Here is a 15,281-nt window from a genome sequence, read left to right as displayed (position 1 = left end):
CACCCCATCATGGCCCCAATCAGCAGCAGAGCACGGATTCAGTCTGTGAGCCTCCCTGGGTTAAAGAGTCCACCCCGCTCACCATGGCAGCGCTAGGGTCTGTGTATCTCCCCAAGCCCCCTCCTGCCCCCAGAGCTTCTGCAGGAGCCAGGCCTGGAGCCGTCCCTGTGCCCTGAAAGGAATGGCCGTGGTGGGTTCTTACCAGGTTAGGCAGCGCAATCATCATGAAGGTGTTCCTGGGCCAGATGTGAAGGTAATTCTCTTCCATGGCAAACTGAAAGGAAGGGACTGGTCAGTGTCTCTTTAGCAAGCCCATTACCCACAGATCAGCCCTGCAGAGAGGCAGGCAGGGTAGACGGAAACTGCACCATTTCACAGGTGGTAAAAGCCTTAGCAAGCTGGGTTGTTTCCCCATCATCCCCACCCCACTCACTCCTGCCTCTTCCTTAGGGTTGCCAACTTTCTAATCGCACAAAACCGAACACCCTAGCCCCGCCCCCTGCCCCGAGACCCCTCCCCTGCCCCTTCTCGAGGCCCCGCCTCCACTCACTACATTCCCCCTCCTCGGTGGCTCACTCTCTCCCACCCTCACTCACTTTCACTGGGGTTGGGGCAGAGAGTTGGGGTGCGGGAGGGGGTGAGGGCTCTAACTGGAGGTGCACGTTCTGGGGTGGGGCTGGGGATGAGGGGTTTGGGGTGCAGGAGGGGGCAGGCTGGGGCCAAGGGATTCGGAATATGGGAAGGGGCTGCGGGTTGAGGCAGTGGTTTGGGCTGTGGGAGGGCATATGGGCTCTGGGCTGGGGGTACGGGCTCTAGGGTGGGGCCACAGGGGCTGGGGTGCAGGAGAGGGCTCTAGGCTGGGGGTGGGGCCGAGGGAGTCTGAGTGTGGGAGGGGACTGCGAGTTGATGCTGGGGGTTGGGGTGCAGGCTCTGGGGTGGGACTGGGGATGAGGGGTTCAGGGTGTGGGAGGGGGCTCTGGGCTGGGGCAGGGGGTTGGGATGCAGGGGAGGGTGAGAGCTCTGGCTGGGGGTGCAGGCTCTGGGGTGGGGCTGGGAATGAAGGGTTTGGGGTTCAGGAGGGGGCTCCAGGTTTGGGGGGGCTCAGGGCTGGGCTAGGGGGTTGGGGCACCGGCTTACCTCGGGCGGCTCCCAATCAGTGGCACAGCAGGGCTAAGGCAGGCTCCCTGCCTGTCCTGGCTCCGCACTGCGCCCCAGAAGCAGTGAGCCGCAGGTCCAGCTCCTAGGTGAGGTGGGAGGCTCCACGTGCTGCTCTCGCCCACAGGCACCGCTCCCCCAACTCCCATTGGCCGTGGTTCCCAGCCAATGGGAGTGTGGAGCCGGTGCTTGGGGAGGGGGCAGCGCGTGGAGCCCTGTGGGGCCCACCCCCCGGCCTAGGTGCCAGACCTGCTGCAGCCCCAGAGCCAGGACCGGTAGGGACTAGCCCGTCTGAGCGCCGCAGCCCCACCGACCGGACTTTTAACGGCCCGCTCGGCGGTGCTGACCGGAGCTGCTAGGGTCCCTTTTCGACTGTCGAAAACCGGACGCCTGGCAACCCTACTCTTCCTCCATTTGCTATCATTAGTGCCCCGCCCTAGTGGTGTCCTAGACTGTCTGCTGACATCACCACTTACTGGCTTCCCAGAGCCACAGCAGCACTCCCTTCCCTTTTCCTTCAGCATCAGAGACTGACTGCAGGAGCCCTCCCCCAAAATGAAAGGAGCTGTCGGTTCGGTGAAAGCTGCGTCTGATTCCAAGCACTGGTGGGAGAGGAGGGCGTGCAGAGGGGCATCGGTGGGTTCTAAGGTCTCCCCCCAGGGATGCTCGGGCATTGAGCAGAGCCCAAATACTCACTGTTTGCAAGTCCTGTGCTAACAAGCAATTGCCTTGTGCTACCACCTGTTTTAAAGCCAAGATTAACTGGTTCTACCAGCTCTTATGGATCCTGTGATAATCTTGAAAACAGGGACATTGCAGTGATGTCTGCCTGAGTCTGCAGGGAGCCTGAAATAATAGCTCTGAGAGGCAGGACCAGCCCCATCCCTCCCCCAGAGCCAACATTCTTAAAAGGGATTTCTAGAGGGTTGCTGTGGCAAGGACCAGGGTGTTACAGCAGAGCACAGGATGGAGGGCGGCTACTTACGTCCCCATCCTTGGGTGGGATGGTCAACTCCATGTACCCATGAGGAATGTACACATGGCTGTAGTTAAAGCAAGTTTGCCGCATGAACGGCTTTCTGACTGTAGAAAAGGCTCCATCACATCCCACAATGAGGTCACAGGTGACTTCCATGGGTGTTTGGTCAGGTCTGAAAAACAAGAGAAACTATTAAAATGAGGCTGCAGGACTTTGGCCTGGACCAGTGAACTCCCACAGCACCAGTGGCCAGGGTAGATGGGCCGTTTGCTCTCTGCTGAAGAGGTGTCTAAGCACTCTTTTGGACTTGATTTTTGGGTGCTGTGTTTAGCCTTCAGGTGTATGAAGAGACTGTCTGATCAACGTAGATTTTATAGAGTTCAAGGCCAGATGGGGCCATTGAGCCTGGCCGCCTATCACAGGCTGTTACATTTCACCCCGATACCTGTCCTGAGTTCAGTGACTTGAGTTAGACCAAAGCATTTCAGGCCTCAGGAGACTAAACTCCTGTGTGCCACAGGCAGTGACCAGGGGAATGCGAGGTGCCACGTGTACCCAAGGCCCTGCAGTGGACGAGGTGACATGCCCAGGTGATCCCCGCAGGCAGCCTCTGCCCCATGCTGCAGAGCAAAGCGTGGAACCCCAAGGTCCCGGCCATCAGTTAATAAGCTCTGGGGGTGGAGTAAGGACTTAGTCTGTAGGTTATTAAAGATGGTGTTTGTGAACTAGTCTCCACAGCTTTGTGTAAAAGGCCTCTGTTTACAGGGTGACCTAGTGCTGACAGCAGCCGCCAGTGTTTCAGGGCCATGCGGGGCCATACGATACGTCACGCTCAGCTAGAACAGGGTGTATCTGAATACCCAGACAGACACCGCAGCCACCTTTGCGCAATGGCCACCAAGATCCCCTCACAGGAGAACAAACACATCATAAATCTGACGGACTGGTTCAACGCTGACGGTGCCGGGGTGTGATCCAAACCTGCCAGGTCACAGAAACCAAGTCATCACCTTGCCTCAGGGGAGACTGTCTAGCCAGGACATGGATGGAAAACTAAAGGTGGCAAGACAAGCATGTTTGTTACTTGCACAAACAAATAAATCCATGTGTCTGGCTCATTGCTGATGTAGATGCTTTGGCACTTTTAAACTCTTCATGAAAACTGCTGCAATGTCTGAGTCTTCACAAACCTGACGTCAAGGGTCAGCTCAGAACAGCCTTGCCCAGTTGTTTGTTTTGATTAATTATTAGGCAAAAGCTCTCTGAAGAGAGCACTCTCAGGGATGGGGCCTGCATTACCCTTGTAAGGTTAATAGCCCTGATTCAATGTGGCAGCGGAGCAGCTTGTGTCCAAAGTACAACTTAGCGTTGGGGTACTTCTCAGCAGCTGTGAAGAGAAGAGAAGTTTCAATGTAATGGATTTAGCGAGCCCACACAGCTATCCCAGAGAGCGCCCTTTTCATCTCTTTGATCAAATTAGATTCCTTCTGTGGGCGGGGGCAGGGAGGGAGCGAGATTTTATGGTTAAAACTTGTGAAAAGTATTTACTAAGTGCAATACATCAAGGCAAAATATTCTTGTTCACCGAGACAATGGTAATCTTCAGATACCGCTATGACTCCTGTCCCTGCAGCATAGGAATCATCACAGAGACTGGGCCTGTGTGACCCCCCAGCAGCCAACGGGAGATATGTGCATGCATCCAAGGGCAGAATGTGGCCACCCAGCTGTACGGCTGACACGTAACTACTTTGTAACATGCTGCAAGTAATGACTTTTTTCCTAGTAATGTTGTTAAATCACTCCATGTTGCACTCCAAACTCAGTGTTCAGTTGGACTCAGTAGAATGCAAATACACTGAAGAGATGGGTTATTTAGCTTTCCTGTCAACTTTCCCCTTATTTATACACAAAGCAGATAATTAGGAACAGTTCAAATTATCTCACCCAATCTTCAACATCACACACCATCAAAATCCCCCGTGATATCAGCTGTTTTTCAATGAACGTCTAATCTGTGGGCTCAGTTTCCATGTGCACCAGGATGCTCTCTCTCAGAGCTAGTGCTCTGGAAATCAGTCCTTAAAACAAATTTACATATCAGAGCCACATTTGTTTTAAATGCTGCTGCTGGTTTCTCCCTTACATCCCCATCTTAAAATGTGTTCTAGGTGCCAGACCAGAACGCAGGGAGTTTGGAATCCTAAAGCCGACTTCCACAGCAGCCACAGAGTGGGAGTGAGAGCCTGGCCACATAATTCAGGGCCAAATGTTCAGAAGGACCTGCTAATTCTGGCACCCAGTTTGAGACAATTAGGCAGCCCCAAAATGAGGCACCCCAAAGTTTGTAGCAACTTTTGTAACATTGGACCTTACTCTCTCTAGTCCAAGTTTGTTCCTCTGTCAACTGAGCACAGTGTTTTCCTACCATAGAGGTGTGTTGGGGGGTTAATGTTTGTAAAATGCCTTTCGACTTTCAGATAAAAAACACTCTAGATAAGTTTTAAGTATTATTCGAGACGTGTCTTCAAAAGCTACATGTTAGTCTGTACTTGTAGACTCTGTTAGTGGCTTCTGACTATCGTGAAGAGACCCAGAACTCTTGGAGAACCAGAGCAGCATTTCCAGAGGAAACCATGGAAACTTAGCCCACTTAAAACTTAGATCAACCTAGCTCTGTAGCTCAGGGGTGTGAAAACTTTACAGCCCTGAGTGCCCTAGTTAAGCCAACCTAACCCCCCCCCCACACACACACACACACACACACACCCTGCCCCTGTGTAGACATGGCTAGGTCGACAGAAAAATTAATCTATTGACCTAGCGACTGCTCCCTGGGGAGCTGGATTGCCTACACTGATGGAAAAACCCCTTCAGTTGATGCAGGAAGCATCTATATTATGTCTCTACAGCACCATAGCCTTTAAATTAGGGCTGTCAATTAATTGCAATTAATCACAGTTTTAATCACACTGTTAAACAATAGAATACCAATTGAAATTTATTAAATACGTTTGGATATTTTTTGACATTTTCAAATATATTTATTTCAATTACAACACAGAATACGAAGTATACAGTGTTCACTTTATATTATTATTTTAGATTACAAATATTTGCATTGTAAAAATAACAAACAAAAGAAACAGTATTTTTCAGTTCACCTCATACAAATACTGTAATGCAATCTCTTTTTATCGTTAAAGTGCAACTTACAAATGTAGATTTTTTTTGTTATATAACTGAGCTCAAAACCAAAACAATATAAAGGTTTAGAGCGTACAAGTCCACTCAGTCCTACTTATTATTCAGCCAATTGCTAAGACAAACAAGTTTGTTTACATTTATGGGAGATAATGCTGTAAACAAGAAGCGGGCAATGTCACCTAAAAGTGAGAACAGGTGTTCGCATGGCACTGTTGTAGCTGGCATCGCAAGATATTTACATGCCAGATGTGCTAAAGATTCATATGTCCCTGCATGCTTCAACCACCATTCCAGAGGACATGCTTCCATGCTGATGATGCTCATTAAAAAAATAATATGTTAATTAAATTTGCGACTGAACACCTTGGGGGAGAATTGTATGTCTCCTGCTCTGTTTTACCTGCATTCTGCCACATATTTCATGTTATAGCAATCTCGGATGATGATCCAGCACATGTTGTTTGTTTTAAAAACACTTTCACTGCAGATTTGACAAAACGCAAAGAAGGTACCAGTGTGAGATTTCTAAAGATCACTAAAGCACTCGAACGAAAGTTTAAGACTCTGAAGTGCCTTCCAAAATCTGAGAGGGATGAGGTGTGGGAAGCATTCTTTCAGAAGTCTTAAAAAAGCAACATTCCGATGCGGAAACTACAGAACCCAAACCACCAAAAAGGAAAATCAACCTTTCTGCTAGTGGCATCTGACTCAGATGATGAAAATGAACATGTGTCAGGCCTCACTGCTTTGGATCTTTATTGAGCAGAACCTGTCATTAGCATGGAAGCAAGTCCTCTGGAATGGTGGTTGAAGCATGAAGGGACATAAGAATCTTTAGCGCATCTGGCATGTAAATATCTTGTGACGCCAGCTATAACAGTGCCATGCAAACATCTGCTCTCACTTTTAGGTGACATTGCCCGCTTCTTGTTTACAGCATTATCTCCCGTAAATGTACACAAACTTGTTTGTCTTAGCAATTGGCTGAACAAGAAGTAGGACTGAGTGGACTTGTAGGCTCTAAAGCTTTACATTGTTTTGTTTTTGAGTGCAGTTATTTTTTGTATATAATTCTACATTTCTAAGTTCAACTTTCATGATAAAGAGATTGCACTACAGTAGATGTGTGACGTGAATTGAAAAATACTATTTCTTTTGTTTTTTTAACAGTGCAAATATTTGTAATAAAAAATAAATATAAAGTGAGCACTGTACACTTTCTATTCTGTGCTGTAGTTTTTGAAATAATATTTAATTTTGTAATTTTTGTAATATTTGAAAATGTAGAAAACATCCAAAATATTTAAATAAATGGTATTCTGTTATTGTTTAACAGCACGATTAATTGCGCTATTGATCTTGATTAATTTTTTTTAATCGCTTGACAGCCCTACTTTAAATCCTTGGTCCAACCCTAGATTTTCTTAGGTAGGACAAAGTGAAAAGGGCCTAGGAGCACTCCATAAAGGCCAGGACACTTACCTGTTAGCAGCTCTTTGTTTAAATTTGCTCTGTCCACAGAGAGAATGTACTGCAGGGAAACAGTTTTAGGAAGTGAGTATTTCTGAAGCATTTTTTGCAAAAAATGTTTGGAGGATGACATGATAGGCAGCAGTCCTGCAAACACTGACATGAGTCCTTAACTGTAAGCACATGAGCTGTCTTGCTGAAGGTGAGACAAGGCTCTGAAACTTCTCCAGTTTTTCAACCAGAACTGGACACAGTCTTCCAGCAGTGCTCTCGTTGCTGTGGGGGGCAGTGGAGGGGGCAGCAGGGCTGGGGGAAGGGAATGCTGGGTGAGGCAGGGAGGCTGCATGTGGGGAAAGCCGGGAGGGAGAATGTGGTGGAGCAGAAAAACCGGGTGTCAGGGCTGGTGGCTGAGAGGAGATGGGAATGGGGTGGGCCCCCAGGTGGGATTGCAAGGCATAGGGAATTGAGGCCACGTTTACACAGTTGGATTGTGAGAAACAAACCATTGGGACAGTTTTTGTGAGGACCCAGAGGAGTTAAAATATTTGTGTTTTATGGTTATAAAAAACATTACAGTGTCCCTTGGCCACAAGATATTTTTTGCATTAGAGGCAAAATAGCCAAAATATGTACTTTGTTCCACCATTATGGTGCTAATGGTGTACAGTCCCTTCCCTGAGGGCTCAGAGCACAGCCCCAGCCAGACAGGGTGCAATGGAAAATGCAGAGAGGGGGATAAGGAAGGTTTTGTGCATAATTACTCTTAACTCACTCCCCAGGGCATCCTTTCGTCCACACACGCTGGATGCGATCACTGAGCATTACACATTGCTGTAACACCGGTCCGGTGAACGTAAACAAAGGCCCCTGCCCCCAGGGCATGTGTGGAAGGAAAATACCTGGCTCTTTGTTCCATAGGGGATGGAATATGTTTTTCCCGAGGGCGTGTGTATCCTCCTGGCCCGCATGGGGATGCCTTTGGCCACAATCTGAAATCAAAAGGGAAGAGACTTCCATTACCTTCAGCTCCAATAGTGAGGCTGAGGGGCCAGTGTGTGACTCCCTGAAGCCCACTAAGTCCAATGGGGCCTAGGCCCAGCCCAGCGAGTCAGGGATCCCTAATCCAGCCCTGGCAATGTGTGATGTGCTACGCTATAAAACTGCTGCAGCTCACTGAGACAATTAGCTGCCAGCTCCTTCTAATAAGAATCCCTGGCAAGTTGGTTTGGCCAGAAAAGGTCCGTAAAGCCCCCAGCGCCTGTGTGGGAATCCAAGCCAAGGTGCTGCACTGGGGTATGAGCTGTGTATGACCTGGGCTTTATTCTCCCCTCAGATCTGAAAGGGCACAAGCCTGAGCAGCTGCAGTTAGACCCCACGCGGCAGGGGCAGGGCTTGCAGTCAAGCGGGCTGTGCGGAGCTCATGGCACGCTGCGGGCCTGAGCCAAAGCCCAGTGAGGTCTGTGGAAAGGCTCTGATTTCCATGGCCTTTGCAGCAGGCCCTGGGCTGAGGATATATGGGAAAATTCAGCTTTATCCTTGGATGGCTTGGGGCCTAGACCTGAAAATCAGCCCCACTGTTCTGCTCCCTAGCACCACTGCCCACACCTGGCTTTCTAGGGATGATGCTTCCACTGACTGCATCGTACTTGCCCTCCCCCCGTCCTTACTCCTCCGAGGGCTCTCGGCCCAGATAGCCGCCATGAAGAGCCGGTGCTCTCTCTCTCTAGGTCCCCTGGCACGACAGCAGAGCGCCAGCTGCATGGCCTCCCCGCACGCCTGCTCCAGGGGACACGGGACTCGCCCTGCCAGGCTGCCCGCACCTTGGCCGCGTGCCCTGCAGCAGAGGAGTGCCCGGCGTGCAGGAGAAGTGGCGATTATCTCAGGAGGCCGTGCCAGTGGACGGCTTTGGTGTGTTAACGGCTCCCGGGCAACGTTAGGGAGAAGCACAGCTACGGCCTGTCCCTAGGGCTTGGAGCTGTCCCGGCCGGCCAGCAACTGAAATGAAACCTGTGCTTGACGAAAGGTCGGCAGTGCGGCTACCTGCTCTTCCATCCCAATGGCCTTGAGGGCCTGGCGTCCTCTGTGAGACAGCGCCAAGTTTATGCTCCTGCCCCGAGCAGCTCTGGCGACGCGTGTGTCTGAAAGGAAACAGCAGCTGCGGTTTGTCCCTGGGGCGGCCACGGCTCGTGCGCAGAGGAAAGCCTGTGCACGCGGCCGAAGGCTAGCCAGGCAGGAGTCGAAGCAAAAGCTTTACACTAGCTTCCCATGAGAGCAGGCGTTTATTTACGCACAGCTTCACAAGACTGAGGATCCTGCAGCAGCTGGCGGCAGGCCTGGTGGTTTGCTCCAACGCCGTGCCGGAGACATGCGCATGTGACCTGAGGGGGCTGGGACATGGCAGGAGCCTGGCCTCCACCAGGCTTTCTGCCTCCCAGGCCAGTGGCACCTTCCCCCACCCCTCCCAGGGAGAGGCCGGCACATCCCTCGCTTCCTGGAGGGCAAGTGCATCACCTACGAAGGACCTGACCTTGCCCCCTCGACACCAGCCGAGCGGTACCTTACCCCAGGACTAGCCCCATGGAACGCATGGCGTTACTCTCAGGACAAAGGGCCACTCAGCTTGAATAAGGCGGCAGACCTGGTCCCAGGCAATGGAAGGACTCATCACTTCAATGAGCGTCGGATCTAGCCCTTAAAGCATGTACGTTTCACGCTGCTGTGTGAGGTGGGCCCGATCCTGCAGCCCATGCTTGGCCCAGGTCCCAGTGGCTCCAGAGGGAGGTTGGCTGAGTGGAGCTGGTCAGTAGAGGCCTGTTTTTAAGGTGAACGGTCCTCTTGAGTCTCCCATTGAGGAACCAGAGTAACACCCCTGCCCCCCCCCCCCCCCCGTCTGTGACCTTGGCTCTCTGAGGGTGACCAGTCCAGCGACGCTGGAGGGCCAAAAAGGGCGCAACAGAGATTTGGGGTTGGCTTTGCTTCACGAGTGTTGCTGTAATTTCAAGTCAGTGACGTTGCTTGCTTGTTTTCCTTTCGTGTGCCTGGTGCCTGAGCGAGGTACCAAAGGCGCTCCCAGACTGCAGCACCAGCCCAGCGCACCCCGGCGTGAGTCAATTCATTCATTGCTCTGGATCTGTTTGAACTGTTAATTTTTGACAGCTGCACTGTTAGTGGTAAACCACCTTTCTGTGTGTCATTTCTTACAGCAGCAGGTGGGCCCTCCCTCCACAGCTGTGGCTGGAGCCGAGTAACCGGAAAACATGAAAGCCTGGATGTAAAAACCAAGTTCTCTTTTATGCTGCATTCAGTGTGTCCATTTCCTCTGCAATGCAGCTTATACCAGCAGAGCTGAGAGCAGCCAATGAACATCTGTGCTGCTCCCAGCCCTATGGGAATGGCGGCTGCTCTCCTGGACCTAGCTCAGGGAGATGGGCAGAGGTAGGTCCAGGAGAGCAGCCATCGTGGAGAGTGGTCTCTGAGGCCTGCCCAGGGCAGAAGCTATGCTGAAAGGGACCCTAAAGGGAGCTGGAGAAGAGCCAGCCAAGACAGCATTTGGAAAGAGTCCATTGGAAGAGCTTAGAGGTGGCAGGAACAATAGCTAGGCAGGGACACTAGCCTGTGATTGAATGCTGAGGGGAAGGAGCCACCAGCCCCATCCCAGCGATGCAGCAAAAAGAAGCAGCATTACACAGGCTTGTTTAGTTGTTTGTAAGGGTGGCTGATCAGCAGGGATAAAGCAAAACCAAACCAAACCAGCCTCACTTCCTCTTTGGTTGAATGTACACTGGGAGATCTCTGTCTCAGAGTTTCTACTATGTTGTGTTCCAGTCACATATGACGCATCCTTTCAGCAAAGCATACCGAGAGCTGTTCACAGCTGTCAGTGCTGGGCTCCACTAGCCGAATTACGCAGTCTGGGGGCAAGCGAGATCACTGTGCGGAACCGCTCCAGGCTGAGGGTAGAAGTCCTTTCAAACTCTTTTACCAAAGAGGTACAGCCCTGTGCAGAGTCTTTGTGCTACTGAGGAACGGATTCAGAATGGGTTTGGTGCCCCCGACATCCTAATCCTCTGTCAGTGTCCTACAGTGAACCTGGTGATGTTCTCAGGCAGTGTGGGGATAGAGGGGCAATTTGGGGCCAATCAATGGTGGGGCCCATCAGGTGGTTGTGTATCTTTACCAACACATTGACACCTTGGCCTCGAAGCTGGGCACTTAGGCTCCAGCATGCCCTAGGAGAGCAGAGAAGAGTCAAAAGCTCTGGGAGCCAAACCAGCTTTATTAACTCCCCTGGATGGACGAGCCCCTGATCTTTGCCTGGATTAGGTGCTGGTTAAACATTTGTGGTGTCTTCCGTGTTCACACCCAGACTGAAGCATGCCTGGCTAAGTGTGTTTGTCTGGAGCACCCTACATGAATACTACAGTTTCAGGTGAGCTGGGAGACCAAATGCTAACGTGTGCTTGGTGTTATTTACGTGCAAGTCGAGGTCACCCAGCAGCAGGAGCAAGGGCTGTGCACACTTCCCCACATAACTGCCAAGCTGCCTCAGCCCTGACTTGCAGCATGTCTTGTCCACCGTGAGCAGCGTCCAGGTACAGAGAAGTGGTTCTGGAACATGCACAACGTTAACTTGGACAAGGATGCAACAAACCTAGCGTTGTTTTTGCAACCTAGGGGTGTAATCCTGCAAACATTCGGTACTGAGGGGTGGTGCTGTGAGGAGCGCCACTGAAGCCTGAAACTGCCCCAGTAAAACGAATTATGCTCAGTGGGAAGCTTTGTGAGGACGTATGACTCTTCCGCTGACCTGGACTCTTCCTTGTGAAGGAGAAGCAGAACAGCATGTCATGGAGTTCCAGTGGATGTGATTTTTAAGTCAACTTCTAGTTCCTGGTACAGGAAACCCAAACCAATAAATATCCCACATATATTTTTCCAGTCTATTCTGACTGCCTTTAGCACTATATACCAGTATAGGTGTCCATTAGCAAAACGTGTGGTGTGACCATACTCCACTTTCCTAGCTTTGCTTAATGGCTTTTAAGTAACCAGTAACCTTTGCAATTTTTTTGGAAATGAACCAGGGTAGTGCATGTGTCTGCCTCTGGGGGAAGGGGGTTCCCTTCCTCAGCAAAAATAACCTGAGCTGCTCATACCATCTCCAAGGACGAGGGTGTGCACGGGGCCCTATTTCTTGCAGCTTACCTTATGCTGGACCATCAGCTGAGGCAGCACTGCCAGGAATTGCAAAAACCAGGGTTTTATTCATATCCCTCTAATATTAGCTGGTCTTTTGCCAACCAGCTAGATGCATGTATGGGTTATAGCACATCTGTGAGCCTTTAGGACGGGGTGGGCAAACTTTTTGGCCCGAGGGGTTGCAAAACTGTATGGAGGGCCGGGTAGGGAAGGCCGTGCCTCCCCAAACAGCCTGGCCCCCACCCCCTATCCGACCCCTCCCATTTCCCACCCCGACTACCCCCCTCAGAACCACCGACCCATCCAACACCCACACCCCCCGCTCTTTGTCCCCTGACTGACCCCTCCCGGGGCCCCCCTGACCCTAACCACTCCCCTGGGACACCACCTCATCCAACCCTCCCTGTCCCCTGACCTCTATCCACACCCCTGACCCTAACGGCTCCCTGGGACCCCACCCCCTATCCAACCCCCCCTGCTCCCTGTCTCCTGACTGCCCCGACACCTATCCCTACCCCTGCCCCCTGACAGGCCCCCCGGGACTCCCACACTTATCCAACCTCCCTGTCCCCCGTCCCCTGACCGCCCCGCCCCCCAGAACCTCCACCCCATCCAACCGCCCCAGGCTCCAAGTCCCCTGACTGCCCCCCAGGACCTCCTGCCCCTTATCCAAAGCCCTGGCCTGGCCCTGGCCTCCTTACTATGCCGCTCAAAGCAGCATGTCTGGCAGCCATGCCGCTCAGCCGGAGCCAGACACGCTGCCGCGCTGCCCTGCAGGAGCACGCAACCCCGCTGCCCAGAGCGCTGCCCGCATCGTGGCATGGCTGCGAGGGAGGGGCTGGGGGCTAGCCTCCCTGGCCGGGAGCTCAAAGGCCAGGCAGGACGGTCCCGCGGGCCGGATGTGGCCCATGGGCCGTACTTGGCCCACCTCTGCTCTAAGTAAGGGGACTGTTGCCCCCTTACTAACATTCAGTGGGGGTGTTTTGGTTGCTAACTCCCAGTACCAAAAGGGGAAGGGTCGATGGGAAACGAGGACCCTGAGACGGACCGTCCCCGGGGGCAGTGGGGAGAGGCCAATGCTCCAGGTCAGCCTGATGGCCAGGGCGGGCAGGCTAATGATGGAGTCAGGAGGCCAGGGAGATCCCATCCTCCGGGTGACCTGGAATTGCCTGGGTCAGACAGAGTGGGGCCAGCTAAGGAGAGAGCAGGGGCCCGAGCTGAGCTGGGGAGCAGAGGCGGGCCAGCCAGCGGGGCAGAGACACAGCCCAGGGAGAGCAGACCCTGGGCTGGGAGCTGGGCTGCAGCCACAGAGCCAGGTGTGGTGAGCCACTGGGGCCAGGCAAGGCGGGCCTTGGGCAAAGAGCCCAGCGCAGAAAGACACCGCCAGCCAAGGGTCCTTGCAGGCCCGAATGGGAGGGGGATCTGAACCCGACGGGGGGCTGACTCTCAGAAGAAGGGTCCCACCCCCCAAAGCCCAGAGGGGTGTGGCCACCATCAGAACAAGTGTCCGACCGGCAGCATCCTTGCGGCACAGCCAGGGCCTGAGAAGGGGCCTGGGACTTACAAGGAACCAATTGTGAACGGCCCTGACGTTCCCGAGACATGGTTTGTGATGTTCCCTGCCACAGAGCGGGGTGATGTGTTTTCCTTTCATCTTTCCCATTTTTCTTTTTAAATTTTTTAAATTAAATTAATTAAATTAATTGCTGATTAAATAAACTGTATTTGCTTTAAATTGTATGTAATGATCAGTGGGTCAGAGAAGCGCCCAGTGCAGAGAGTACCCCGGAGTGGGGACACCCGAGCCCCTGTCCTAGGTGACCGCAGTAGAGTTGGGGGTCGAGCCCCCCAGGAATCCTGGGCCCAGCCTTGTCAGGGTTACAAGGACTCTGCCAGACAGGAGCGTGGAAGGGGAGTCCTCAAGGGCAGGGAGGCCACTGGGTAAAGGAAGTGGGAGCGAGGACTCAGATCCTTTCGCTAGCCCACTTCACCGGGGTCGTGCAGACACCAGGGAAGTTCCCCACAAGAGCGGGACTATTCCCCCGCTTACATCTAGGAAGATCCAAGGTTAGCTCTTGGCAGTGTAAAGACTTCTTCGGGTCCCTGCTGAAGTTGAGAAACTGACTCAGCGGTACTGGGTATTCATTCACATGTATGACCGTATCCTCTTTTTTCCTGATGCTTTGTGTATATGAGGCTTTAGTCACCGTTACCACTAGCCTCGTCCTTAGCAAAAACTTGTTAAGAGGGTTTGTTACCTTTAAAAGTTAAACACAAGCCCTGGGCGCAATAACTTCCTCTTTCGGTATCTGTGCCTCTTGCAGCTCTTTCTCCACATAGCTTTGGGACTGAGGGGAATGGAGCACTCAAACCTTGCGCAACCTTCAGCCTTGACAAACCCAGGGCGTCAGCAAATATTCTACAGCGTTAATCATACACTGGCAAGCTTCTGGGACAGCTTCTGCATCACTATACACATCCTGTAAGGAGCCCAATTGTCAGACTTGGGCGTTCAAATCAGCCCTTACCATAGGTGCGTAAAAAGAAGGGCACCTGTAAGTTCTGAAAGCTGGGTTCATTGTGTTACCTGCATGCACATTCAGAAAGGCACATTGCAGAGTAAATGCTAGCGTTTCAATCACATGTTCCGAGTGAAAGCTAAGGAAATATTCTAAAGACACATTTTCAGATTCTGTTTGTTCCACAGCCTTTGCCCATAACATTCCTTTCCCCCCTCCCCACCTCACCCCTTTTTAGGAGCTGGTGGAAATAAAGAATTGATCAGATTAGTAATTGTGTAATTATAGTAAGACTGGGCTCACCTTCTCTGGCTTCATACATATCAACTTGGAACCCTCTTCTTGCAAAGAAACAGACATTTAAAGCACCCACCTACAAGAGAGTTACAGAAACATGTTACAGTTATAGAACAATTTCCTTGCAGAGACTCTGAATGTGCTTTCCAATTATAAACATGTAGCATCACTGACAGGCAGCTTCTTATAGAGGGGACGGTGACAACCAACTGGTACACAGCTCAGCAGGAAACGGGGCATCTTGACCATGTACCTGAGAGATGTCTTCTTCTAGGAAAAGGGCGCTAGAATCCCTAACATGCATACAGGGTAGCTAGGACTTGGTGGTCAAAGTTCCCAATCAAAGATCCCTTCACACTGAAATGTAGGCCTTGTCTACACTCAGGCACACACACCCCTGATTCAGCAAGCATTGTAACTGCACCAGTGCTGACTTCTACATGTAGGCAAGGGTA

The 15,281-nt window shown here is 51.8% G+C and overlaps 1 protein-coding gene across 3 annotated transcripts in view; it reads right to left on the bottom strand.

Annotated features, from left to right (window-relative positions):
* KMO (kynurenine 3-monooxygenase) overlaps positions 1–15,281 on the bottom strand; it is a 45,946-nt gene that overhangs the window by 24,693 nt on the left and 5,972 nt on the right. For 2 of the 3 annotated variants that reach the window (XM_073306961.2, XM_073306963.2), the window contains exons 2-8: positions 14,833–14,902; positions 8,852–8,949; positions 7,711–7,800; positions 6,824–6,872; positions 3,434–3,521; positions 2,141–2,306; positions 203–274 (exon numbers count right to left, since the gene is read on the bottom strand). In XM_073306961.2, coding sequence (XP_073163062.2) covers positions 203–274; positions 2,141–2,306; positions 3,434–3,521; positions 6,824–6,872; positions 7,711–7,800; positions 8,852–8,949; positions 14,833–14,902 — 633 coding nt within the window. Of the gene's footprint in view, positions 1–202; positions 275–2,140; positions 2,307–3,433; positions 3,522–6,823; positions 6,873–7,710; positions 7,801–8,851; positions 8,950–9,516; positions 9,618–14,832; positions 14,903–15,281 lie in introns of those variants that run through there. The other variant, XM_073306962.2, reaches the window with a different exon arrangement.

This window comes from Lepidochelys kempii, chromosome 11, assembly GCF_965140285.1.
Source record: "Lepidochelys kempii isolate rLepKem1 chromosome 11, rLepKem1.hap1, whole genome shotgun sequence".
Classification (NCBI taxonomy): Eukaryota; Metazoa; Chordata; order Testudines; family Cheloniidae; genus Lepidochelys; species Lepidochelys kempii.
This window is presented reverse-complemented; position numbering and strand designations above follow the sequence as displayed.